Source organism: Procambarus clarkii, chromosome 28 (genome assembly GCF_040958095.1).
Source record: "Procambarus clarkii isolate CNS0578487 chromosome 28, FALCON_Pclarkii_2.0, whole genome shotgun sequence".
NCBI lineage: Eukaryota > Metazoa > Arthropoda > Malacostraca > Decapoda > Cambaridae > Procambarus > Procambarus clarkii.
The window spans coordinates 22,687,235-22,713,514 of NC_091177.1; the positions used below are offsets into that span (position 1 = coordinate 22,687,235).

General features: G+C 48.9%; 1 protein-coding gene across 1 annotated transcript in view; it reads left to right on the forward strand.

Moving 5' to 3' along the window:
* The window catches only part of LOC123751665 (uncharacterized), a 37,391-nt gene extending 11,631 nt beyond the window's left edge, over window positions 1-25,760 (forward strand). Inside the window, exons 12-39 of the mRNA XM_069332677.1 lie at window positions 581-841; window positions 959-1,141; window positions 1,534-1,758; window positions 2,110-2,292; window positions 2,451-2,585; window positions 3,225-3,827; window positions 4,178-4,402; window positions 4,754-4,936; window positions 5,095-5,229; window positions 6,877-7,059; window positions 7,218-7,352; window positions 8,945-9,169; window positions 9,305-9,703; window positions 9,862-9,996; window positions 11,572-11,913; window positions 12,995-13,336; window positions 14,274-14,906; window positions 15,282-15,731; window positions 15,913-16,983; window positions 17,353-18,582; window positions 18,668-19,378; window positions 21,077-21,499; window positions 21,707-21,895; window positions 21,959-22,399; window positions 22,913-23,155; window positions 23,237-23,941; window positions 24,317-24,811; window positions 25,182-25,760. Of these exons, the coding sequence (XP_069188778.1) occupies window positions 581-841; window positions 959-1,141; window positions 1,534-1,758; window positions 2,110-2,292; window positions 2,451-2,585; window positions 3,225-3,827; window positions 4,178-4,402; window positions 4,754-4,936; window positions 5,095-5,229; window positions 6,877-7,059; window positions 7,218-7,352; window positions 8,945-9,169; window positions 9,305-9,703; window positions 9,862-9,996; window positions 11,572-11,913; window positions 12,995-13,336; window positions 14,274-14,906; window positions 15,282-15,731; window positions 15,913-16,983; window positions 17,353-18,582; window positions 18,668-19,378; window positions 21,077-21,499; window positions 21,707-21,895; window positions 21,959-22,399; window positions 22,913-23,155; window positions 23,237-23,941; window positions 24,317-24,811; window positions 25,182-25,760 (11,064 nt within the window). The remainder of the gene's footprint in view (window positions 1-580; window positions 842-958; window positions 1,142-1,533; window positions 1,759-2,109; window positions 2,293-2,450; window positions 2,586-3,224; window positions 3,828-4,177; window positions 4,403-4,753; window positions 4,937-5,094; window positions 5,230-6,876; window positions 7,060-7,217; window positions 7,353-8,944; window positions 9,170-9,304; window positions 9,704-9,861; window positions 9,997-11,571; window positions 11,914-12,994; window positions 13,337-14,273; window positions 14,907-15,281; window positions 15,732-15,912; window positions 16,984-17,352; window positions 18,583-18,667; window positions 19,379-21,076; window positions 21,500-21,706; window positions 21,896-21,958; window positions 22,400-22,912; window positions 23,156-23,236; window positions 23,942-24,316; window positions 24,812-25,181) is intronic.
* The last annotated feature ends 520 nt before the right edge of the window (window positions 25,761-26,280 follow it).

Here is a 26,280-nt window from a genome sequence, read left to right on the forward strand (position 1 = left end):
TCAGCTCATCTCTGTTTCTCACCCCATCTTTGCTTCTCAGCCCATCTTTGCTTCTCAGCACATCTTTGCTTCATAGCCCATCTCTGCTTCACAACCCATCTTTGCTTCTCAGCCCATCTCCGCTTCTCAGTCCATCTCTGCTTCTCAGACCATCCCTGCTTCTCAGCCCATCTTTGTTTCTCAGCTCATCTCTGCTTCTCAGCCCATCTTTGCTTCTCAGCCCATCTCTGCTTCTCAGACAATCTCTGCTTCTCAGCCCATCTCTGCTTCTCAGCCCATCTCTGCTTCTAAGCCCATCTCTGCTTCTCAGTCCATCTCTGCTTCTCAGACCATCTCTGCTTCTCAGCCCATCTTTCTTTCATATCTCATCTCTGCTTCTCAGCCCATCTTTGCTTCTAAGCCCATCTCTGCTTCTCAGCCTATCTTTGCTTCTCAGCCCATCTTTACTTCTCAGCCCATCTCTGCTTCTCAGCCCATCTTTGCTTCTCAGCCCATCTCTGCTTCTCAGCACATCTTTGCTTCTCGGCCCATCTCTGCTTCATAGCCCATCTCTGCTTCTCAGTCCATCTCTGCTTCTCAGACCATCTCTGCTTCTCAGCCCATCTTTGTTTCTCAGCTCATCTCTGCTTCTCAGCCCATCTTTGCTTCTCAGCCCATCTCTGCTTCTCAGACATTCTCTGCTTCTCAGTCCATCTCTGCTTCTCAGCCCATCTCTGCTTCTAAGCTCATCTCTGCTTCTCAGTCCATCTCTGCTTCTCAGACCATCTCTGCTTCTCAGCCCATCTTTCTTTCTCAGCTTATCTCTGCTTCTCAGCCCATCTTTGCTTCTAAGCCCATCTCTGCCTCTCAGCCTATCTTTGCTTCAAAGCCCATCTCTGCTTCTCAACCCATTTTTGCTTCTCTGCCCATCTCTGCTTCATAGCCCATCTTTGCTTCACAACCCATTTTTGCTTCTCAGCCCATCTCTGCTTCTCAGTCCATCTTTGCCTCTCAGCCCATCTCTGCTTCTCAGCCCATCTCTGCTTCTCAGCCCATCTTTTCTTCTCAGCCCCTCTTTGCTTCTCAGCCCATCTTTTCTTCTCATTCCATCTCTGCTACACAGCCCATCTCTGCTTCTCAGCCCATCTTCGCTTCTGAACCCGTCTTTGCTTCTCAGCCCATCTCTGCTTCTCAGCCCATCTCTGCTTCATAGCCCATCTCTGCTTCACAACCCATTTTTGTTTTCAGCTCATCTCTGTTTCTCAGCCCATCTTTGCTTCTCAGCCCATCTCTGCTTCTCAGCACGTCTTTGCTTCATAGCCCATCTCTGCTTCACAACCCATCTTTGCTTCTCAGCCCATCTCCGCTTCTCAGTCCATCTCTGCTTCTCAGACCATCCCTGCTTCTCAGCCCATCTTTGTTTCTCAGCTCATCTCTGCTTCTCAGCCCATCTTTGCTTCTCAGCCCATCTCTGCTTTTCAGACAATCTCTGCTTCTCAGCCCATCTCTGCTTCTCAGCCCATCTCTGCTTCTAAGCCCATCTCTGCTTCTCAGTCCATCTCTGCTTCTCAGACCATCTCTGCTTCTCAGCCCATCTTTCTTTTATATCTCATCTCTGCTTCTCAGCCCATCTTTGCTTCTAAGCCCATCTCTGCTTCTCAGCCTATCTTTGCTTCTCAGCCCATCTTTACTTCTCAGTCAATCTCTGCTTCTCAGACCATCTTTGCTTCTCAGTCCATCTCTGCTTCTCAGACCATCTCTGCTTCTCAGCCCATCTTTGTTTCTCAGCTCATCTCTGCTTCTCAGCCCATCTTTGCTTCTCAGCCCATCTCTGCTTCTCAGACAATCTCTGCTTCTCAGTCCATCTCTGCTTCTCAGCCCATCTCTGCTTCTAAGCTCATCTCTGCTTCTCAGTCCATCTCTGCTTCTCAGACCATCTCTGCTTCTCAGCCCATCTTTCTTTCTCAGCTTATCTCTGCTTCTCAGCCCATCTTTGCTTCTAAGCCCATCTCTGCTTCTCAGCCTATCTTTGCTTCAGAGCCCATCTCTGCTTCTCAACCCATTTTTGCTTCTCTGCCCATCTCTGCTTCATAGCCCATCTTTGCTTCACAACCCATTTTTGCTTCTCAGCCCATCTCTGCTTCTCAGTCCATCTCTGCTTCTCAGACCATCTCTGCTTCTCAGCCCATCTTTGTTTCTCAGCTCATCTCTGCTTATCAGCCCATCTTTGCCTCTCAGCCCATCTCTGCTTCTCAGCCCATCTCTGCTTCTCAGCCCATCTTTTCTTCTCAGCCCATCTTTGCTTCTCAGCCCGTCTTTTCTTTTCATTCCATCTCTGCTACACAGCCCATCTCTGCTTCTCAGCCCATCTTCGCTTCTGAACCCATCTTTGCTTCTCAGCCCATCTCTGCTTCTCAGCCCATCTCTGCTTCATAGCCCATCTCTGCTTCACAACCCATTTTTGTTTTCAGCTCATCTCTGTTTCTCAGCCCATCTTTGCTTCTCAGCCCATCTCTGCTTCTCAGCACATCTTTGCTTCTCAGCCCATCTCCGCTTCTCAGTCCATCTCTGCTTCTCAGACCATCCCTGCTTCTCAGCCCATCTTTGTTTCTCAGCTCATCTCTGCTTCTCAGCCCATCTTTGCTTCTCAGCCCATCTCTGCTTCTCAGACAATCTCTGCTTCTCAGCCCATCTCTGCTTCTCAGCCCATCTCTGCTTCTAAGCCCATCTCTGCTTCTCAGTCCATCTCTGCTTCTCAGACCATCTCTGCTTCTCAGCCCATTTTTCTTTCTCATCTCATCTCTGCTTCTCAGCCCATCCTTGCTTCTAAGCCCATCTCTGCTTCTCAGCCCATCTTTGTTTCTCAGCTCATCTCTGCTTCTCAGCCCATCTTTGCTTCTCAGCCCATCTCTGCTTCTCAGCCCATCTCTGCTTCTCAGCCCATCTTTGCTTCTAAGCCCATCTCTGCTTCTCAGCCTATCATTGCTTCTAAGCCCATCTCTGCTTCTCAACCCATTTTCGCTTCTCTGCCTATCTCTGCTTCATAGCCCATCTTTACTTCACAACCCATCTTTGCTTCTCAGCCCATCTTTGCTTCTCAGTCCATCTCTGCTTCTCAGCCCATCTTTGCTTCTCAGCCCATCTCTGCTTCTCAGCCCATCTCAGCTTCTCAGACCATCTCTGTTTCTCAGCCCATTTTTGTTTCTCAGCCCATCTTTGCTTCACAACCCATCTTTGCTTCTCAGCCCATCTCTGCTTCTCAGTCCATCTCTGCTTCTCAGCCCATCTTTGCGTCTCAGCCCAACTCAGCTTCTCAGCCCATCTCTGCTGCTCAGACCATCTCTGCTTTTTACCCCATCTTTGTTTCTCAGCCCATCTCTGTTTCTCAAACCATCTCTTCTTCTCAGCCCATCTTTGTTTCTCAGCTCATCTCTGCTTCTCAGCTCATCTCTGCTACACAGCCCATCTCTGCTTCTCAGCCCATCTCTGTTTCTCAACCCATCTCTGCTTCTCAGCCCATCTTTGTTTCTCAGCCCATCTTTGCTTCTCAGCTCATCTCTGCTACACAGCCCATTTCTGCTTCTCAGCCCATCTCTGCTTCTCAGCCCATCTTTGCTTCTAAGCCCATCTCTGCTTCTCAGCCTATCTTTGCTTCTAAGCCCATCTCTACTTCTCAACCCATTTTCGCTTCTCTGCCTATCTCTGCTTCACAGCCCATCTTTGCTTCACAACCCATCTTTGCTTCTCAGCCCATCTTTGCTTCTCAGTCCATCTCTGCTTCTCAGCCCATCTTTGCTTCTCAGCCCATCTCTGCTTCTCAGCCCATCTCTGCTTCTCAGCCCATCTCTGCTTCATAGCCCATCTCTGCTTCACAACCCATTTTTGTTTTCAGCTCATCTCTGTTTCTCAGCCCATCTTTGCTTCTCAGCCCATCTCTGCTTCTCAGCACGTCTTTGCTTCATAGCCCATCTCTGCTTCACAACCCATCTTTGCTTCTCAGCCCATCTCCGCTTCTCAGTCCATCTCTGCTTCTCAGACCATCCCTGCTTCTCAGCCCATCTTTGTTTCTCAGCTCATCTCTGCTTCTCAGCCCATCTTTGCTTCTCAGCCCATCTCTGCTTTTCAGACAATCTCTGCTTCTCAGCCCATCTCTGCTTCTCAGCCCATCTCTGCTTCTAAGCCCATCTCTGCTTCTCAGTCCATCTCTGCTTCTCAGACCATCTCTGCTTCTCAGCCCATCTTTCTTTCATATCTCATCTCTGCTTCTCAGCCCATCTTTGCTTCTAAGCCCATCTCTGCTTCTCAGCCTATCTTTGCTTCTCAGCCCATCTTTACTTCTCAGTCAATCTCTGCTTCTCAGACCATCTTTGCTTCTCAGTCCATCTCTGCTTCTCAGACCATCTCTGCTTCTCAGCCCATCTTTGTTTCTCAGCTCATCTCTGCTTCTCAGCCCATCTTTGCTTCTCAGCCCATCTCTGCTTCTCAGACAATCTCTGCTTCTCAGTCCATCTCTGCTTCTCAGCCCATCTCTGCTTCTAAGCTCATCTCTGCTTCTCAGTCCATCTCTGCTTCTCAGACCATCTCTGCTTCTCAGCCCATCTTTCTTTCTCAGCTTATCTCTGCTTCTCAGCCCATCTTTGCTTCTAAGCCCATCTCTGCTTCTCAGCCTATCTTTGCTTCAGAGCCCATCTCTGCTTCTCAACCCATTTTTGCTTCTCTGCCCATCTCTGCTTCATAGCCCATCTTTGCTTCACAACCCATTTTTGCTTCTCAGCCCATCTCTGCTTCTCAGTCCATCTCTGCTTCTCAGACCATCTCTGCTTCTCAGCCCATCTTTGTTTCTCAGCTCATCTCTGCTTATCAGCCCATCTTTGCCTCTCAGCCCATCTCTGCTTCTCAGCCCATCTCTGCTTCTCAGCCCATCTTTTCTTCTCAGCCCATCTTTGCTTCTCAGCCCGTCTTTTCTTTTCATTCCATCTCTGCTACACAGCCCATCTCTGCTTCTCAGCCCATCTTCGCTTCTGAACCCATCTTTGCTTCTCAGCCCATCTCTGCTTCTCAGCCCATCTCTGCTTCATAGCCCATCTCTGCTTCACAACCCATTTTTGTTTTCAGCTCATCTCTGTTTCTCAGCCCATCTTTGCTTCTCAGCCCATCTCTGCTTCTCAGCACATCTTTGCTTCTCAGCCCATCTCCGCTTCTCAGTCCATCTCTGCTTCTCAGACCATCCCTGCTTCTCAGCCCATCTTTGTTTCTCAGCTCATCTCTGCTTCTCAGCCCATCTTTGCTTCTCAGCCCATCTCTGCTTCTCAGACAATCTCTGCTTCTCAGCCCATCTCTGCTTCTCAGCCCATCTCTGCTTCTAAGCCCATCTCTGCTTCTCAGTCCATCTCTGCTTCTCAGACCATCTCTGCTTCTCAGCCCATTTTTCTTTCTCATCTCATCTCTGCTTCTCAGCCCATCCTTGCTTCTAAGCCCATCTCTGCTTCTCAGCCCATCTTTGTTTCTCAGCTCATCTCTGCTTCTCAGCCCATCTTTGCTTCTCAGCCCATCTCTGCTTCTCAGCCCATCTCTGCTTCTCAGCCCATCTTTGCTTCTAAGCCCATCTCTGCTTCTCAGCCTATCATTGCTTCTAAGCCCATCTCTGCTTCTCAACCCATTTTCGCTTCTCTTCCTATCTCTGCTTCATAGCCCATCTTTACTTCACAACCCATCTTTGCTTCTCAGCCCATCTTTGCTTCTCAGTCCATCTCTGCTTCTCAGCCCATCTTTGCTTCTCAGCCCATCTCTGCTTCTCAGCCCATCTCAGCTTCTCAGACCATCTCTGTTTCTCAGCCCATTTTTGTTTCTCAGCCCATCTTTGCTTCACAACCCATCTTTGCTTCTCAGCCCATCTCTGCTTCTCAGTCCATCTCTGCTTCTCAGCCCATCTTTGCGTCTCAGCCCAACTCAGCTTCTCAGCCCATCTCTGCTGCTCAGACCATCTCTGCTTTTTACCCCATCTTTGTTTCTCAGCCCATCTCTGTTTCTCAAACCATCTCTTCTTCTCAGCCCATCTTTGTTTCTCAGCTCATCTCTGCTTCTCAGCTCATCTCTGCTACACAGCCCATCTCTGCTTCTCAGCCCATCTCTGTTTCTCAAACCATCTCTGCTTCTCAGCCCATCTTTGTTTCTCAGCCCATCTTTGCTTCTCAGCTCATCTCTGCTACACAGCCCATTTCTGCTTCTCAGCCCATCTCTGCTTCTCAGCCCATCTTTGCTTCTAAGCCCATCTCTGCTTCTCAGCCTATCTTTGCTTCTAAGCCCATCTCTACTTCTCAACCCATTTTCGCTTCTCTGCCTATCTCTGCTTCATAGCCCATCTTTGCTTCACAACCCATCTTTGCTTCTCAGCCCATCTTTGCTTCTCAGTCCATCTCTGCTTCTCAGCCTATCTTTGCTTCTCAGCCCATCTTTACTTCTCAGTCAATCTCTGCTTCTCAGACCATCTTTGCTTCTCAGTCCATCTCTGCTTCTCAGACCATCTCTGCTTCTCAGCCCATCTTTGTTTCTCAGCTCATCTCTGCTTCTCAGCCCATCTTTGCTTCTCAGCCCATCTCTGCTTCTCAGACAATCTCTGCTTCTCAGTCCATCTCTGCTTCTCAGCCCATCTCTGCTTCTAAGCTCATCTCTGCTTCTCAGTCCATCTCTGCTTCTCAGACCATCTCTGCTTCTCAGCCCATCTTTCTTTCTCAGCTTATCTCTGCTTCTCAGCCCATCTTTGCTTCTAAGCCCATCTCTGCTTCTCAGCCTATCTTTGCTTCAGAGCCCATCTCTGCTTCTCAACCCATTTTTGCTTCTCTGCCCATCTCTGCTTCATAGCCCATCTTTGCTTCACAACCCATTTTTGCTTCTCAGCCCATCTCTGCTTCTCAGTCCATCTCTGCTTCTCAGACCATCTCTGCTTCTCAGCCCATCTTTGTTTCTCAGCTCATCTCTGCTTATCAGCCCATCTTTGCCTCTCAGCCCATCTCTGCTTCTCAGCCCATCTCTGCTTCTCAGCCCATCTTTTCTTCTCAGCCCATCTTTGCTTCTCAGCCCGTCTTTTCTTTTCATTCCATCTCTGCTACACAGCCCATCTCTGCTTCTCAGCCCATCTTCGCTTCTGAACCCATCTTTGCTTCTCAGCCCATCTCTGCTTCTCAGCCCAGCTCTGCTTCATAGCCCATCTCTGCTTCACAACCCATTTTTGTTTTCAGCTCATCTCTGTTTCTCAGCCCATCTTTGCTTCTCAGCCCATCTCTGCTTCTCAGCACATCTTTGCTTCTCAGCCCATCTCCGCTTCTCAGTCCATCTCTGCTTCTCAGACCATCCCTGCTTCTCAGCCCATCTTTGTTTCTCAGCTCATCTCTGCTTCTCAGCCCATCTTTGCTTCTCAGCCCATCTCTGCTTCTCAGACAATCTCTGCTTCTCAGCCCATCTCTGCTTCTCAGCCCATCTCTGCTTCTAAGCCCATCTCTGCTTCTCAGTCCATCTCTGCTTCTCAGACCATCTCTGCTTCTCAGCCCATTTTTCTTTCTCATCTCATCTCTGCTTCTCAGCCCATCCTTGCTTCTAAGCCCATCTCTGCTTCTCAGCCCATCTTTGTTTCTCAGCTCATCTCTGCTTCTCAGCCCATCTTTGCTTCTCAGCCCATCTCTGCTTCTCAGCCCATCTCTGCTTCTCAGCCCATCTTTGCTTCTAAGCCCATCTCTGCTTCTCAGCCTATCATTGCTTCTAAGCCCATCTCTGCTTCTCAACCCATTTTCGCTTCTCTGCCTATCTCTGCTTCATAGCCCATCTTTACTTCACAACCCATCTTTGCTTCTCAGCCCATTTTTGCTTCTCAGTCCATCTCTGCTTCTCAGCCCATCTTTGCTTCTCAGCCCATCTCTGCTTCTCAGCCCATCTCAGCTTCTCAGACCATCTCTGTTTCTCAGCCCATTTTTGTTTCTCAGCCCATCTTTGCTTCACAACCCATCTTTGCTTCTCAGCCCATCTCTGCTTCTCAGTCCATCTCTGCTTCTCAGCCCATCTTTGCGTCTCAGCCCAACTCAGCTTCTCAGCCCATCTCTGCTGCTCAGACCATCTCTGCTTTTTACCCCATCTTTGTTTCTCAGCCCATCTCTGTTTCTCAAACCATCTCTTCTTCTCAGCCCATCTTTGTTTCTCAGCTCATCTCTGCTTCTCAGCTCATCTCTGCTACACAGCCCATCTCTGCTTCTCAGCCCATCTCTGTTTCTCAAACCATCTCTGCTTCTCAGCCCATCTTTGTTTCTCAGCCCATCTTTGCTTCTCAGCTCATCTCTGCTACACAGCCCATTTCTGCTTCTCAGCCCATCTCTGCTTCTCAGCCCATCTTTGCTTCTAAGCCCATCTCTGCTTCTCAGCCTATCTTTGCTTCTAAGCCCATCTCTACTTCTCAACCCATTTTCGCTTCTCTGCCTATCTCTGCTTCATAGCCCATCTTTGCTTCACAACCCATCTTTGCTTCTCAGCCCATCTTTGCTTCTCAGTCCATCTCTGCTTCTCAGCCCATCTTTGCTTCTCAGCCCATCTCTGCTTCTCAGCCCATCTCTGCTTCTCAGCCCATCTCTGCTTCATAGCCCATCTCTGCTTCACAACCCATTTTTGTTTTCAGCTCATCTCTGTTTCTCAGCCCATCTTTGCTTCTCAGCCCATCTCTGCTTCTCAGCACGTCTTTGCTTCATAGCCCATCTCTGCTTCACAACCCATCTTTGCTTCTCAGCCCATCTCCGCTTCTCAGTCCATCTCTGCTTCTCAGACCATCCCTGCTTCTCAGCCCATCTTTGTTTCTCAGCTCATCTCTGCTTCTCAGCCCATCTTTGCTTCTCAGCCCATCTCTGCTTTTCAGACAATCTCTGCTTCTCAGCCCATCTCTGCTTCTCAGCCCATCTCTGCTTCTAAGCCCATCTCTGCTTCTCAGTCCATCTCTGCTTCTCAGACCATCTCTGCTTCTCAGCCCATCTTTCTTTCATATCTCATCTCTGCTTCTCAGCCCATCTTTGCTTCTAAGCCCATCTCTGCTTCTCAGCCTATCTTTGCTTCTCAGCCCATCTTTACTTCTCAGTCAATCTCTGCTTCTCAGACCATCTTTGCTTCTCAGTCCATCTCTGCTTCTCAGACCATCTCTGCTTCTCAGCCCATCTTTGTTTCTCAGCTCATCTCTGCTTCTCAGCCCATCTTTGCTTCTCAGCCCATCTCTGCTTCTCAGACAATCTCTGCTTCTCAGTCCATCTCTGCTTCTCAGCCCATCTCTGCTTCTAAGCTCATCTCTGCTTCTCAGTCCATCTCTGCTTCTCAGACCATCTCTGCTTCTCAGCCCATCTTTCTTTCTCAGCTTATCTCTGCTTCTCAGCCCATCTTTGCTTCTAAGCCCATCTCTGCTTCTCAGCCTATCTTTGCTTCAGAGCCCATCTCTGCTTCTCAACCCATTTTTGCTTCTCTGCCCATCTCTGCTTCACAGCCCATCTTTGCTTCACAACCCATTTTTGCTTCTCAGCCCATCTCTGCTTCTCAGTCCATCTCTGCTTCTCAGACCATCTCTGCTTCTCAGCCCATCTTTGTTTCTCAGCTCATCTCTGCTTATCAGCCCATCTTTGCCTCTCAGCCCATCTCTGCTTCTCAGCCCATCTCTGCTTCTCAGCCCATCTTTTCTTCTCAGCCCATCTTTGCTTCTCAGCCCGTCTTTTCTTCTCATTCCATCTCTGCTACACAGCCCATCTCTGCTTCTCAGCCCATCTTCGCTTCTGAACCCATCTTTGCTTCTCAGCCCATCTCTGCTTCTCAGCCCATCTCTGCTTCATAGCCCATCTCTGCTTCACAACCCATTTTTGTTTTCAGCTCATCTCTGTTTCTCAGCCCATCTTTGCTTCTCAGCCCATCTCTGCTTCTCAGCACATCTTTGCTTCTCAGCCCATCTCCGCTTCTCAGTCCATCTCTGCTTCTCAGACCATCCCTGCTTCTCAGCCCATCTTTGTTTCTCAGCTCATCTCTGCTTCTCAGCCCATCTTTGCTTCTCAGCCCATCTCTGCTTCTCAGACAATCTCTGCTTCTCAGCCCATCTCTGCTTCTCAGCCCATCTCTGCTTCTAAGCCCATCTCTGCTTCTCAGTCCATCTCTGCTTCTCAGACCATCTCTGCTTCTCAGCCCATTTTTCTTTCTCATCTCATCTCTGCTTCTCAGCCCATCCTTGCTTCTAAGCCCATCTCTGCTTCTCAGCCCATCTTTGTTTCTCAGCTCATCTCTGCTTCTCAGCCCATCTTTGCTTCTCAGCCCATCTCTGCTTCTCAGCCCATCTCTGCTTCTCAGCCCATCTTTGCTTCTAAGCCCATCTCTGCTTCTCAGCCTATCATTGCTTCTAAGCCCATCTCTGCTTCTCAACCCATTTTCGCTTCTCTGCCCATCTTTACTTCACAACCCATCTTTGCTTCTCAGCCCATCTTTGCTTCTCAGTCCATCTCTGCTTCTCAGCCCATCTTTGCTTCTCAGCCCATCTCTGCTTCTCAGCCCATCTCAGCTTCTCAGACCATCTCTGTTTCTCAGCCCATTTTTGTTTCTCAGCCCATCTTTGCTTCACAACCCATCTTTGCTTCTCAGCCCATCTCTGCTTCTCAGTCCATCTCTGCTTCTCAGCCCATCTTTGCGTCTCAGCCCAACACAGCTTCTCAGCCCATCTCTGCTGCTCAGACCATCTCTGCTTTTTACCCCATCTTTGTTTCTCAGCCCATCTCTGTTTCTCAAACCATCTCTTCTTCTCAGCCCATCTTTGTTTCTCAGCTCATCTCTGCTTCTCAGCTCATCTCTGCTACACAGCCCATCTCTGCTTCTCAGCCCATCTCTGTTTCTCAAACCATCTCTGCTTCTCAGCCCATCTTTGTTTCTCAGCCCATCTTTGCTTCTCAGCTCATCTCTGCTACACAGCCCATTTCTGCTTCTCAGCCCATCTCTGCTTCTCAGCCCATCTTTGCTTCTAAGCCCATCTCTGCTTCTCAGCCTATCTTTGCTTCTAAGCCCATCTCTACTTCTCAACCCATTTTCGCTTCTCTGCCTATCTCTGCTTCATAGCCCATCTTTGCTTCACAACCCATCTTTGCTTCTCAGCCCATCTTTGCTTCTCAGTCCATCTCTGCTTCTCAGCCCATCTTTGCTTCTCAGCCCATCTCTGCTTCTCAGCCCATCTCAGCTTCTCAGACCATCTCTGTTTCTCAGCCCATTTTTGTTTCTCAGCCCATCTTTGCTTCACAACCCATCTTTGCTTCTCAGCCCATCTCTGCTTCTCAGTCCATCTCTGCTTCTCAGCCTTTCTTTGCGTCTCAGCCCAACTCAGCTTCTCAGCCCATCTCTGCTTCTCAGACCATCTCTGCTTTTTTCCCCATCTTTGTTTCTCAGCCCATCTCTGTTTCTCAAACCATCTCTTCTTCTCAGCCCATCTTTGTTTCTCAGCTCATCTCTGCTTCTCAGCTCATCTCTGCTACACAGCCCATCTCTGCTTCTCAGCCCATCTCTGTTTCTCAAACCATCTCTGCTTCTCAGCCCATCTTTGTTTCTCAGCCCATCTTTGCTTCTCAGCTCATCTCTGCTACACAGCCCATCTCTGCTTCTCAGCCCATCCTTGCTTCTCAGACCATCTCTGCGTCACAGCCCCTCTCTGCTTCTCTGACCATTCCTGCTTCACAGCCCATTTCTGCTTTTCAACCCATCTCTGCTTCTCAGCCTATCTTTGCTTCTCAGCCCATCTCTGATTCTCAGCCCATCTTTATTTCTCAGCCCATCTCTGCTTCTCAGCCCATCTTTGCTTCTCAGCCCATCTTTTCTTCTCAGCCCATCTCTGCTTCTAAGACAATCTTTGTTTCTCAGCCCATCTCTGCTTCTCAACCCATCTTTTGCTTCTCAGTCCATCTTTGCTTTTCAACCCATCTTTGCTTCACAGCCCATCTCTGCTTCACAGCCCATCTTTGCTTTTCAACCCATCTTTGCTTCTCAGCTCATCTCTGTTTCACAGCCCATCTTTGCTTCTGAACCCATCTTTGCTTCTCAGCCCATCTCTGCTTCTCAGCCCATCTCTGCTGCATTGCCCATCTCTGCTTCACAACCCATTTTTGTTTCTCAGCTCATCTCTGCTTCTCAGCCCTTCTTTGCTTCTCAGCCCATCTCTGCTTCTCAGCACATCTTTGCTTCTCGGCCCATCTCTGCTTCATAGCCCATCTCTGCTTCACAACCCATCTTTGCTTCTCAGCCCATCTTTACTTCTCAGTCAATCTCTGCTTCTCAGACCATCTTTGCTTCTCAGCCCATCTCTGCTTCTCAGTCCATCTCTGCTTCTCAGACCATCTCTGCTTCTCAGCCCATCTTTGTTTCTCAGCTCATCTCTGCTTCTCAGCCCATCTCTGCTTCTCAGCCCATCTCTGCTTCTCAGCCCATCTCTGCTTCTAAGCCCATCTCTACTTCTCAACCCATTTTCGCTTCTCTGCCTATCTCTGCTTCATAGCCCATCTTTGCTTCACAACCCATCTTTGCTTCTCAGCCCATCTTTGCTTCTCAGTCCATCTCTGCTTCTCAGCCCATCTTTGCTTCTCAGCCCATCTCTGCTTCTCAGCCCATCTCAGCTTCTCAGACCATCTCTGTTTCTCAGCCCATTTTTGTTTCTCAGCCCATCTTTGCTTCACAACCCATCTTTGCTTCTCAGCCCATCTCTGCTTCTCAGTCCATCTCTGCTTCTCAGCCTTTCTTTGCGTCTCAGCCCAACTCAGCTTCTCAGCCCATCTCTGCTTCTCAGACCATCTCTGCTTTTTTCCCCATCTTTGTTTCTCAGCCCATCTCTGTTTCTCAAACCATCTCTTCTTCTCAGCCCATCTTTGTTTCTCAGCTCATCTCTGCTTCTCAGCTCATCTCTGCTACACAGCCCATCTCTGCTTCTCAGCCCATCTCTGTTTCTCAAACCATCTCTGCTTCTCAGCCCATCTTTGTTTCTCAGCCCATCTTTGCTTCTCAGCTCATCTCTGCTACACAGCCCATCTCTGCTTCTCAGCCCATCCTTGCTTCTCAGACCATCTCTGCGTCACAGCCCCTCTCTGCTTCTCTGACCATTCCTGCTTCACAGCCCATTTCTGCTTTTCAACCCATCTCTGCTTCTCAGCCTATCTTTGCTTCTCAGCCCATCTCTGATTCTCAGCCCATCTTTATTTCTCAGCCCATCTCTGCTTCTCAGCCCATCTTTGCTTCTCAGCCCATCTTTTCTTCTCAGCCCATCTCTGCTTCTAAGACAATCTTTGTTTCTCAGCCCATCTCTGCTTCTCAACCCATCTTTTGCTTCTCAGTCCATCTTTGCTTTTCAACCCATCTTTGCTTCACAGCCCATCTCTGCTTCACAGCCCATCTTTGCTTTTCAACCCATCTTTGCTTCTCAGCTCATCTCTGTTTCACAGCCCATCTTTGCTTCTGAACCCATCTTTGCTTCTCAGCCCATCTCTGCTTCTCAGCCCATCTCTGCTGCATTGCCCATCTCTGCTTCACAACCCATTTTTGTTTCTCAGCTCATCTCTGCTTCTCAGCCCTTCTTTGCTTCTCAGCCCATCTCTGCTTCTCAGCACATCTTTGCTTCTCGGCCCATCTCTGCTTCATAGCCCATCTCTGCTTCACAACCCATCTTTGCTTCTCAGCCCATCTTTACTTCTCAGTCAATCTCTGCTTCTCAGACCATCTTTGCTTCTCAGCCCATCTCTGCTTCTCAGTCCATCTCTGCTTCTCAGACCATCTCTGCTTCTCAGCCCATCTTTGTTTCTCAGCTCATCTCTGCTTCTCAGCCCATCTCTGCTTCTCAGCCCATCTCTGCTTCTCAGCCCATCTCTGCTTCTCAGCCTATCTTTGCTTCTAAGCCCATCTCTGCTTCTCAGCCTATCTTTGCTTCTAAGCCCATCTCTGCTTCTCAACCCATTTTTGCTTCTCTGCCCATCTCTGCTTCATAGCCCATCTTTGCTTCACAACTCATTTTTGCTTCTCAACCCATCTTTGCTTCTCAGTCCATCTCTGCTTCTCAGCCCATCTTTGCTTCTCAGCCCATCTCTGCTTCTCAGCCCATCTCTACTTCTCAGACCATCTCTCCTACTCAGCCCATTTTCGTTTCTCAGCCCATCTTTGCTTCACAACCCATCTTTGCTTCTCAGCCCATCTCTGCTTCTCAGACCATCTCTGCTTCTCAGCCCATTTTTGTTTCTCAGTCCACCTTTGCTTCTCAGCCCATCTTTGCTTCTTAGTCCATCTCTGCTTCAAAGCCCATCTTTGCTTCTCAGCCCAACTCAGCTTCTCAGCCCATCTCTGCTTCTCAGACCATCTCTGCTTCTTACCCCATCTTTGTTTCTCAGCTCATCTCTGCTTCTCAGCTCATCTCTGCTACACAGCCCATCTCTGCTTTTCAGCCCATCTCTGTTTCTCAAACCATCTCTGCTTCTTACCCCATCTTTGTTTCTCAGCCCATCTTTGCTTCTCAGCTCATATCTGCTACACAACCCATCTCTGCTTCTCAGCCCATCTCTGCTTCTCAGCCCATCTTTGCTTCTCAGACCATCTCTGCTTCACAGCCCCTCTCTGCTTCTCTGACTATTCCTGCTTCACAGCCCATTTCTGCTTTTCAACCCATCTCTGCTCCTCAGCCTATCTTTACTTCTCATCCCATCTTTGATTCTCAGCCCATCTTTACTTCTCAGCCCATCTCTGCTTCTCAGCCCATCTTTGCTTCTCAGCCCATCTTTTCTTCTCAGCCCATCTCTGCTTCTAAGACAATCTTTGTTTCTCAGCCCATCTCTGCGTCTCAACCCATCTTTGCTTCTCAACCCATATTTGCTTCTCAGACCATCTCTGCTTCACAGACCATCTTTGCTTCTCAGCCCGTATTTGCTTCTCACCCCATCTCTGCTACACAGCCCATCTCTGCTTCTCAGCCCACCTTCACTTCTCAACCCATCTTTGCTTCTCAGCCCATCTCTGCTTCTCAGCACATCTCTGCTTCATAGCCCATCTCAGCTTCACAACCCATCTTCACTTCTCAGCCATTCTTTGCTTCTCAATCCATCTCTGCTTCTCAGCCCATCTTTGCTTTCCAAACCATCTTTGCTTCTCAGCCAATCTCTACTTCTCAGCCCATCTCTGCTTCTCAGCCTATCTTTGCTTCTCAGCCCATCTCTACTTCTCAGCCCATTTTTGCTTCTCGGCCCATCTCTGCTTCATAGCCCATATCTGCTTCACAACCCATCTTTGCTTCTCAGCCCATCTTTGCTTCTCAATCCATCTCTGCTTCTCAGCCCATCTTTGCTTCTCAGCCCATCTCTGCTTCTCAGCCCATCTCTGCTTCTCAGACCATCTCTGTTTCTCATCCCATCTCTGTTTCTCAAACCATCTCTGCTTCTCAGCCCATCTTTGTTTCTCAGCTCATCTCTGCTTCTCAGCCCATCTTTGCTTCTCAGCCCATCTCTGCTTCTCAGACATTCTTTGTTTCTCAGCCCATCTCTGCTTCACAGCCCATCTCTGCTTCGCAACCCATCTTTGCTTCTCTGACCATCCCTGCTTCACAGCCCATCTTTGCTTCTCAGCCCATATCTGCTTATCAGCTCATCTCTGCTTCTCAGCCCATTTTTTGCTTTTCAGCCCATCTCTGCTTCATAGCTCATTTCTGCTTCACAACCCATCTTTGCTTCTCAGCCCATCTCTGCTTCACAGTCCATCTTTGCTTCTCAGCCCATCTCTGCTTCTCAGCCCATCTCTGCTTCTCAGCCCATCTCTGCTTCTCAGCCTATCTTTGCTTCTCAGCCCATCTCTGCTTCTCAGCCCATTTTTGCTTCTCAGCTCATCTCTGCTTCATGAACCATCTCTGCTTCACAACCCATCTTTGTTTCTCAGACCATCTCTGCTTCACAGCCCATCTCTGCTTCTCAACCCATCTTTGTTTCTCTGACCATCCCTGCTTCACACGCCATTTCTGCTTTTCAGCCCATCTCTGCTTCTCAGCCCCTCTCTGCTTCTCAGACCATCATTTTTTCTCAGTCCAATTTTGCTTCTCTGCACATCTCTGCTTCACAGCCTATATCTGCTTCTCTGCCCATCTCTGCTTCTCAGACCATCTCTGCTTCTCAGCCCATCTCTGCTTCTCAGCCCATCTCTGCTTCTCAGACCATCATTTTTTCTCAGTCCAATTTTGTTTCTCTGCACATCTGTGCTTCACAGCCTATATCTGCTTCTCAGCCCATCTCTGCTTCTCAAACCATCTCTGCTTCTCAGCCCATCTTCGTTTCTCAGCTTATCTCTGTAACTCAATCCATCTCTGCTTCTCAGCCCATCTTTGTTTCTCAGTTCATCTCTGCTTCTCAGCCCATCTTTACTTCTCAGCCCATCTCTGATTCTCAGCCCATCTTTGCTTCTCAGCCCATCTCTGCTTCTCAGCCCATCTTTGCTTCTCAGACCATCTCTGCTTCACAGCCCCTCTCTGCTTCTCTGACTATTCCTGCTTCTCAGCCCATCTCTGCTTCTCAGCCCATCTTTGCTTCTCAGCCCAACTTTACTTCTCAGCCCATCTCTGCTTCTCAGCCCATCTTTGCTTCTCAACTCATATTTGCTTCTCAGCCCATCTCTGCTTCACAGCCCATCTTTGCTTCTCAGACCATCTTTGGTTCACAGCCCATCTCTGCTTCACAGCCCATCTTTGATTTTCAACCCATCTTTGCTTCTCAGCCCATCTCTGCTTTACAGCCCATCTTTGCTTCTCAGCCCATCTCTGCTTGTCAGCCCATCTCTGCTTCTGAGCCCATCTTTTCTTCTCAGCCCATCTTTGCTTCTCAACCCATTTTTTCTTCTCATCCCATCTCTGCTACACAGCCCATCTCTGCTTCTCAGCCCATCTTCGCTTCTGAACCCATCTTTGCTTCTCAGCCCATCTCTGCTTCTCAGCCCATCTCTGCTTCTCAGCCCATCTCTGCTTCATAGTCCATCTCTTCTTCACAACCCATCTTTGCTTCTCAGCCCGTCTTTGCTTCTCAATCCATCTCTGCTTCTCAGCCCATCTTTGCGTCTCAGCCCATCTTTGCTTCTCAGACCATCTCTGCTTCTCACCCCATCTTTGCTTCTCAGCCCATCTTTGCTTCTCAGACCATCTCTGCTTCTCAGCCCATCTTTTCTTCTCAAACCATCTTTGCTTCTCAGCCCATCCCTGCTTCTCAGCCCATCTCTGCTTCTCAGCCTATCTTTGCTTCTCAGCCCATCTCTGCTTCTCAGCCCATTTTTGCTTCTCGGCCCATCTCTGCTTCATAGCCCATCTCTGCTTCACAACCCATCTTTGCTTCTCAGCTCATTTTTGCTTCTCAATCCATCTCTGCTTCTCAGCCCATCTTTGCTTCTCAGCCCATCTCTGCTTCTCAGCCCATCTCTGCTTCTCAGACTATCTCTGTTTCTCATCCCATCTCTGTTTCTCAAAAAATTTCTGCTTCTCAGCCCATCTTTGTTTCTCAGCTCATCTCTGCTTCTCAGCCCATCTTTGCTTCTCAGCCCATCTCTGCTTCTCAGACATTCTTTGTTTCTCAACCCATCTCTGCTTCACAGCCCATCTCTGCTTCACAACCCATCTTTGCTTCTCTGACCATCCCTGCTTCACAGCCCATCTCTCCTTCTCAGCCCATCTCTGCTTCTCAGCCCATCTCTGCTTCTCAGCACATCTCTGCTTTTCAGACCATCTCTGCTTCTCAGCTCATTTTTGTTTCTCAGCTCATCTCTGATTCTCAGCCCATCTTTGCTTCTCAGCCCATCTCTACTTCACAACCCATCTTTGCTTCTCAGCCCATCTTTGTTTCTCAGCCCATCTCTGCTTCTCAACCCATCTTTGCTTCTCAACCCATATTTGCTTCTCAGCCCATCTCTGCTTCACAGCTCATATTTGCTTCTCGGTCCATCTTTGCTTCTCAACCCATCTTTGCTTCACAGCCCATCTCTGCTTCACAGCCCATCTTTCCTTTGCAATTCATCTTTGCTTCTCAGCCCATCTCTGCTTCTCAGCCCATCTCTGCTTCTCAGACTATCTCTGTTTCTCATCCCATCTCTGTTTCTCAAAAAATTTCTGCTTCTCAGCCCATCTTTGTTTCTCAGCTCATCTCTGCTTCTCAGCCCATTTTTGCTTCTCAGCCCATCTCTGCTTCTCAGACATTCTTTGTTTCTCAACCCATCTCTGCTTCACAGCCCATCTCTGCTTCACAACCCATCTTTGCTTCTCTGACCATCCCTGCTTCACAGCCCATCTCTCCTCAGCCCATCTCTGCTTCTCAGCCCATCTCTGCTTCTCAGCACATCTCTGCTTTTCAGACCATCTCTGCTTCTCAGCTCATTTTTGTTTCTCAGCTCATCTCTGATTCTCAGCCCATCTTTGCTTCTCAGCCCATCTCTACTTCACAACCCATCTTTGCTTCTCAGCCCATCTTTGCTTCTCAATCCATCTCTGCTTCTCAGACCATCTTTGCTTCTCAGCCCATCTCTGCTTCTCAGCCCATCTCTGCTTCTCAGACCATCTCTGTTTCTCATCCCATCTCTGTTTCTCAAACCATTTCTGCTTCTCAGCCCATCTTTGTTTCCCAGCTCATCTCTGCTTCTCAGCCCATCTTTGCTTCTTTCTCAGCCCATCTCTGCTTCTCAGACATTCTTTGTTTCTCAGCCCATCTCTGCTTCACAGCCCATCTCTGCTTCACATCCCATCTTTGCTTCTCTGACCATCCCTGCTTCACAGCCCATCTCTGCTTCTCAGCCCATCTCTGCTTCTCAGTCCATCTCTGCTTCTCAGCACATCTCTGCTTTTCAGACCATCTCTGCTTCTCAGCTCATTTTTGTTTCTCAGCTCATCTCTGATTCTCAGCCCATCTTTGCTTCTCAGCCCATCTCTACTTCACAACCCATCTTTGCTTCTCAGCCCATCTTTGTTTCTCAGCCCATCTCTGCTTCTCAACCCATCTTTGCTTCTCAACCCATATTTGCTTCTCAGCCCATCTCTGCTTCACAGCTCATATTTGCTTCTCGGTCCATCTTTGCTTCTCAACCCATCTTTGCTTCACAGCCCATCTCTGCTTCACAGCTCATCTTTGCTTTTCAACCCATCTTTGATTCTCAGCCCATCTCTGTTTCACAGCCCATCTTTGCTTCTCAGTCCATCTCTGCTTCACAGCCCATCTCTGCTTCTCAACCAATTTCTGCTTCTCTGACCATCTTTGCTTCTCAGCCCATCTTTTCTTCTCATCCCATCTCTGCTACACAGCCCATCTCTGCTTCTCAGCCCATCTTCGCTTCTGAACCCATCTTTACTTCTCAGCCCATCTCTGCCTCTCAGCCCATCTCTGTTTCATTGTCCATCTCTGCTTCACAACCCATTTTTGTTTTCAGCTCATCTCTGCTTCTCAGCCCATCTTTGCTTCTCAGCCCATCTCTGCTTCTCAGCACATCTTTGCTTCTCGGCCCATCTCTGCTTCATAGCCCATCTCTGCTTCTCAGTCCATCTCTGCTTCTCAGACCATCTCTGCTTCTCAGCCCATCTTTGTTTCTCAGCTCATCTCTGCTTCTCAGCCCATCTTTGCTTCTCAGCCCATCTCTGCTTCTCAGACAATCTCTGCTTCTCAGTCCATCTCTGCTTCTCAGCCCATCTCTGCTTCTAAGCTCATCTCTGCTTCTCAGTACATCTCTGCTTCTCAGACCATCTCTGCTTCTCAGCCCATCTTTCTTTCTCAGCTTATCTCTGCTTCTCAGCCCATCTTTGCTTCTAAGCCCATCTTTGCTTCTCAGCCTATCTTTGCTTCAAAGCCCATCTCTGCTTCTCAACCCATTTTTGCTTCTCTGCCCATCTCTGCTTCATAGCCCATCTTTGCTTCACAACCCATTTTTGCATCTCAGCCCATCTCTGCTTCTCAGTCCATCTCTGCTTCTCAGACCATCTCTGCTTCTCAGCCCATCTTTGTTTCTCAGCTCATCTCTGCTTCTCAGCCCATTTTTGCCTCTCAGCCCATCTCTGCTTCTCAGCCCATCTCTGCTTCTCAGCCCATCTTTTCTTCTCAGCCCATCTTTGCTTCTCAGCCCATCTTTTCTTCTCATTCCATCACTGCTACACAGCCCATCTCTGCTTCTCAGCCCATCTTCGCTTCTGAACCCATCTTTGCTTCTCAGCCCATCTCTGCTTCTCAGACCATCTCTGCTTCATAGCCCATCTCTGCTTCACAACCCATTTTTGTTTTCAGTTCATCTCTGTTTCTCAGCCCATCTTTGCTTCTCAGCCCATCTCTGCTTCTCAGCACATCTTTGCTTCTCGGCCCATCTCTGCTTCATAGCCCATCTCTGCTTCACAACCCATCTTTGCTTCTCAGCCCATCTCCGAATCTCAGTCCATCTCTGCTTCTCAGCCCATCTTTGCTTCTCAGCCCATCTCTGCTTCTCAGACAATCTCTGCTTCTCAGCCCATTTCTGCTTCTCAGCCCATCTCTGCTTCTAAGCCCATCTCTGCTTCTCAGTCCATCTCTGCTTCTCAGACCATCTCTGCTTCTCAGCCCATCTTTCTTTCTCATCTCATCTCTGCTTCTCAGCCCATCTTTGCTTCTAAGCCCTCTCTGCTTCTCAGCCTATCTTTGCTTCTCAGCCCATCTTTGCTTCTAAGCACATCTCTGCTTCTCAGCCCATCTTTGTTTCTCAGCTCATCTCTGCTTCTCAGCCCATCTTTGCTTCTCAGCCCATCTCTGCTTCTCAGCCCATCTTTGCTTCTAAGCCCATCTCTGCTTCTCAGCCTATCTTTGCTTCTAAGCCCATCTCTGCTTCTCAACCCATTTTCGCTTCTCTGCCTATCTCTGCTTCATAGCCCATCTTTGCTTCACAACCCATCCTTGCTTCTCAGCCCATCTTTGCTTCTCAGTCCATCTCTGCTTCTCAGCCCATCTTTGCTTCTCAGCCCATCTCTGCTTCTCAGCCCATCTCAGCTTCTCAGACCATCTCTGTTTCTCAGCCCATTTTTGTTTCTCAGCCCATCTTTGCTTCACAACCCATCTTTGCTTCTCAGCCCATCTCTGCTTCTCAGTCCATCTCTGCTTCTCAGCCCATCTTTGCGTCTCAGCCCAACTCAGCTTCTCAGCCCATCTCTGCTTCTCAGACCATCTCTGCTTTTTACCCCATCTTTGTTTCTCAGCCCATCTCTGTTTCTCAAACCATCTCTTCTTCTCAGCCCATCTTTGTTTCTCAGCTCATCTCTGCTTCTCACCTCATCTCTGCTACACAGCCCATCTTTGCTTCTCAGCCGATCTCTGTTTCTCAAACCATCTCTGCTTTTCAGCCCATCTTTGTTTCTCAGCCCATCTTTGCTTCTCAGCTCATCTCTGCTACACAGCCCATTTCTGCTTCTCAGCCCATCTCTGCTTCTCAGCTCATCTTTGCTTCTAAGCCCATCTCTGCTTCTCAGCCTATCTTTGCTTCTCGGCCCATCTCTGCTTCTCAACCCATTTTCGCTTCTCTGCCTATCTCTGCTTCATAGCCCATCTTTGCTTCACAACCCATCTTTGCTTCTCAGCCCATCTTTGCTTCTCAGTCCATCTCTGCTTCTCAGCCCATCTTTGCTTCTCAGCCCTTCTCTGCTTCTCAGCCCATCTCAGCTTCTCAGACCATCTCTGTTTCTCAGCCCATTTTTGTTTCTCAGCCCATCTTTGCTTCACAACCCATCTTTGCTTCTCAGCCCATCTCTGCTTCTCAGACCATCTCTGCTTTTTACCCCATCTCTGTTTCTCAAACCCTCTCTTCTTCTCAGCCCATCTGTGTTTCTCAGCTCATCTCTGCTTCTCAGCTCATCTCTGCTACACAGCCCATCTCTGCTTCTCAGCCCATCTCTGTTTCTCAAACCATCTCTGCATCTCAGCCCATCTTTGTTTCTCAGCCCATCTTTGCTTCTCAGCTCATCTCTGCTACACAGCCCATCTCTGCTTCTCAGCCCATCTCTGCTTATCAGCCCATCTTTGCTTCTCAGACCATCTCTGCGTCACAGCCCCTCTCTGCTTCTCTGACCATTCCTGCTTCACAGCCCATTTCTGCTTTTCAACCCATCTCTGCTTCTCAGCCTATCTTTGCTTCTCAGCCCATCTCTGATTCTCAGCCCATCTTTATTTCTCAGCCCATCTCTGCTTCTCAGCCCATCTTTGCTTCTCAGCCCATCTTTTCTTCTCAGCCCATCTCTGCTTCTAAGACAATCTTTGTTTCTCAGCCCATCTCTGCTTCTCAACCCATCTTTGCTTCTCAGCCCATCTTTGCTTTTCAACCCATCTTTGCTTCACAGCCCATCTCTGCTTCACAGCCCATCTTTGCTTTTCAACCCATCTTTGCTTCTCAGCTCATCTCTGTTTCACAGCCCATCTTTGCTTCTGAACCCATCTTTGCTTCTCAGCCCATCTCTGCTTCTCAGCCCATCTCTGCTGCATAGCCCATCTCTGCTTCACAAACCATTTTTGTTTCTCAGCTCATCTCTGCTTCTCAGCCCATCTTTGCTTCTCAGCCCATCTCTGCTTCTCAGCACATCTTTGCTTCTCGGCCCATCTCTGCTTCATAGCCCATCTCTGCTTCACAACCCATCTTTGCTTCTCAGCCCATCTTTACTTCTCAGTCAATCTCTGCTTCTCAGACCATCTTTGCTTCTCAGCCCATCTCTGCTTCTCAGTCCATCTCTGCTTCTCAGACCATCTCTGCTTCTCAGCTCATCTTTGTTTCTCAGCTCATCTCTGCTTCTCAGCCCATCTCTGCTTCTCAGCCCATCTCTGCTTCTCAGCCCATCTCTGCTTCTCAGCCTATCTTTGCTTCTAAGCCCATCTCTGCTTCTCAGCCCATTTTTGCTTCTCTGCCCATCTCTGCTTCATAGCCCATCTTTGCTTCACAACTCATTTTTGCTTCTCAACCCATCTTTGCTTCTCAGTCCATCTCTGCTTCTCAGCCCATCTTTGCTTCTCAGCCCATCTCTGCTTCTCAGCCCATCTCTACTTCTCAGACCATCTCTCCTACTCAGCCCATTTTTGTTTCTCAGCCCATCTTTGCTTCACAACCCATCTTTGCTTCTCAGCCCATCTCTGCTTCTCAGACCATCTCTGCTTCTCAGCCCATTTTTGTTTCTCAGTCCATCTTTGCTTCTCAGCCCATCTTTGCTTCTTAGTCCATCTCTGCTTCAAAGCCCATCTTTGCTTCTCAGCCCAACTCAGCTTCTCAGCCCATCTCTGCTTCTCAGACCATCTCTGCTTCTTACCCCATCTTTGTTTCTCAGCTCATCTCTGCTTCTCAGCTCATCTCTGCTACACAGCCCATCTCTGCTTCTCAGCCCATCTCTGTTTCTCAAACCATCTCTGCTTCTTACCCCATCTTTGTTTCTCAGCTCATCTCTGCTTCTCAGCACATCTCTGCTACACAGCCCATCTCTGCTTCTCAGCCCATCTCTGTTTCTCAAACCATCTCTGTTTCTCAGCCCATCTTTGTTTCTCAGCCCATCTTTGCTTCTCAGCTCATATCTGCTACACAACCCATCTCTGCTTCTCTGCCCATCTCTGCTTCTCAGCCCATCTTTGCTTCTCAGACCATCTCTGCTTCACAGCCCCTCTCTGCTTCTCTGACTATTCCTGCTTCACAGCCCATTTCTGCTTTTCAACCCATCTCTGCTCCTCAGCCTATCTTTACTTCTCATCCCATCTTTGATTCTCAGCGCATCTTTACTTCTCAGCCCATCTCTGCTTCTCAGCCCATCTTTGCTTCTCAGCCCATCTTTTCTTCTCTGCCCATCTCTGCTTCTAAAACAATCTTTGTTTCTCAGCCCATCTCTGCTTCTCAACCCATCTTTGCTTCTCAACCCATATTTGCTTCTCAGACCATCTCTGCTTCACAGCCCATCTTTGCTTCTCAGCCCGTATTTGCTTCTCACCCCATCTCTGCTACACAGCCCGTCTCTGCTTCTCAGCCCACTTTCACTTCTGAACCCATCTTTGCTTCTCAGCCCATCTCTGCTTCTCAGCCCATCTCTGCTTCATAGCCCATCTCAGCTTCACAACCCATCTTCACTTCTCAGCCATTCTTTGCTTCTCAATCCATCTCTGCTTCTCAGCCCATCTTTGCTTCCCAAACCATCTTTGCTTCTCAGCCAATCTCTACTTCTCAGCCCATCTCTGCTTCTCAGCCTATCTTTGCTTCTCAGCCCATCTCTACTTCTCAGCCCATTTTTGCTTCTCGGCCCATCTCTGCTTCATAGCCCATATCTGCTTCACAACCCATCTTTGCTTCTCAGCCCATCTTTGCTTCTCAGTCCATCTCTGCTTCTCAGCCCATCTTTGCTTCTCAGCCCATCTCTGCTTCTCAGCCCTTCTCTGCTTCTCAGACCATCTCTGTTTCTCATCCCATCTCTGTTTCTCAAACCATCTCTGCTTCTCAGCCCATCTTTGTTTCTCAGCTCATCTCTGCTTCTCAGCCCATCTTTGCTTCTCAGCCCATCTCTGCTTCTCAGACATTCTTTGTTTCTCAGCCCATCTCTGCTTCACAGCCCATCTCTGCTTCGCAACCCATCTTTGCTTCTCTGACCATCCCTGCTTCACAGCCCATCTTTGCTTCTCAGCCCATATCTGCTTATCAGCCCATCTTTGCTTCTCAGCCCATCTCTGCTTCTCAGCCCATCTCTACTTCTCAGCCTATCTTTGCTTCTCAGCCCATCTCTGCTTCTCAGCCCATCTTTGCTTCTCAGCCCATATCTGCTTATCAGCCCATCTTTGCTTCTCAGCCCATCTCTGCTTCTCAGCCCATCTAAGCTTCTCAGCCTATCTTTGCTTCTCAGCCCATCTCTGCTTCTCAGCCCATCTTTGCTTCACAACCCATCTCTGCTTCTCAGCCCATTTTTTGCTTTTCAGCCCATCTCTGCTTCATAGCTCATTTCTGCTTCACAACCCATCTTTGCTTCTCAGCCCATCTCTGCTTCACAGCCCATCTTTGCTTCTCAGCCCATCTCTGCTTCTGAGCCCATCTCTGCTTCTGAGCCCATCTCTGCTTCTCAGCCTATCTTTGCTTCTCAGCCCATCTCTACTTCTCAGCCCATTTTTGCTTCTCAGCTCATCTCTGCTTCATGAACCATCTCTGCTTCACAACCCATCTTTGTTTCTCAGACAATCTCTGCTTCACAGCCCATCTCTGCTTCTCAACCCATCTTTGTTTCTCTGACCATCCCTGCTTCACAGGCCATTTCTGCTTTTCAGCCCATCTCTGCTTCTCAGCCCATCTCTGCTTCTCAGACCATCATTTTTTCTCAGTCCAATTTTGCTTCTCTGCACATCTCTGCTTCACAGCCTATATCTGCTTCTCAGCCCATCTCTGCTTCTCAGACCATCTCTGCTTCTCAGCCCATCTCTGCTTCTCAGCCCATCTCTGCTTCTCAGACCATCATTTTTTCTCAGTCCAATTTTGCTTCTCTGCACATCTGTGCTTCACAGCCTATATCTGCTTCTCAGCCCATCTCTGCTTCTCAAACCATCTCTGCTTCTCAGCCCATCTCCGTTTCTCAGCTTATCTCTGTAACTCAATCCATCTCTGCTTCTCAGCCCATCTTTGTTTCTCAGTTCATCTCTGCTTCTCAGCCCATCTTTACTTCTCAGCCCATCTCTGATTCTCAGCCCATCTTTGCTTCTCAGCCCATCTCTGCTTTTCAGACAATCTCTTCACTGCATCATAATTGGTGCATTCCTTGAGGTCAAGCATGTTGTAAGCCTCGCGAGCTTCACCTCTGAGCCTACCCTGGACCAGCTCCGCCCACTCTGCTCTTGGCCACTTCTTCAAGGTAGCCACCCTCTCGAAATGGTCAAAGAAGCCCTCAGCTTCATTAGGCACAAAGACCGGTAAATCTCGCTCTCGCACCCGGCGGTCTTCCTGCTGTGGGGGTGCAGGTGGGGCTAGCCCTAGTTCAGCCCGCTTCAGCTCAACCTCTCTGTCAGCTTCAATCTCTTGCTGCTTCAGCTTGTCTTCCAGCTCGCGCTCCTCCCGTCTCTGCTGTGCTTCGTGCTCACGCCCTTCCCGTCTCAGCTGCGCTTCTGCTTCTCATTCTTCACGCTTCGTCTGTGATACTCGTTCTTCACACTTCAGCTGTGCTTCTTCTCTCTTCAGCTGTGCTTCTCGTTCTTCACGCTTTAGTTGTACTTCTTGCTCACGCTTCAGCTGTGCTTCTTCACGCCTCAGCTGTGCTTCTCGTTCTTCACGCTTCAGCTGTGCTTC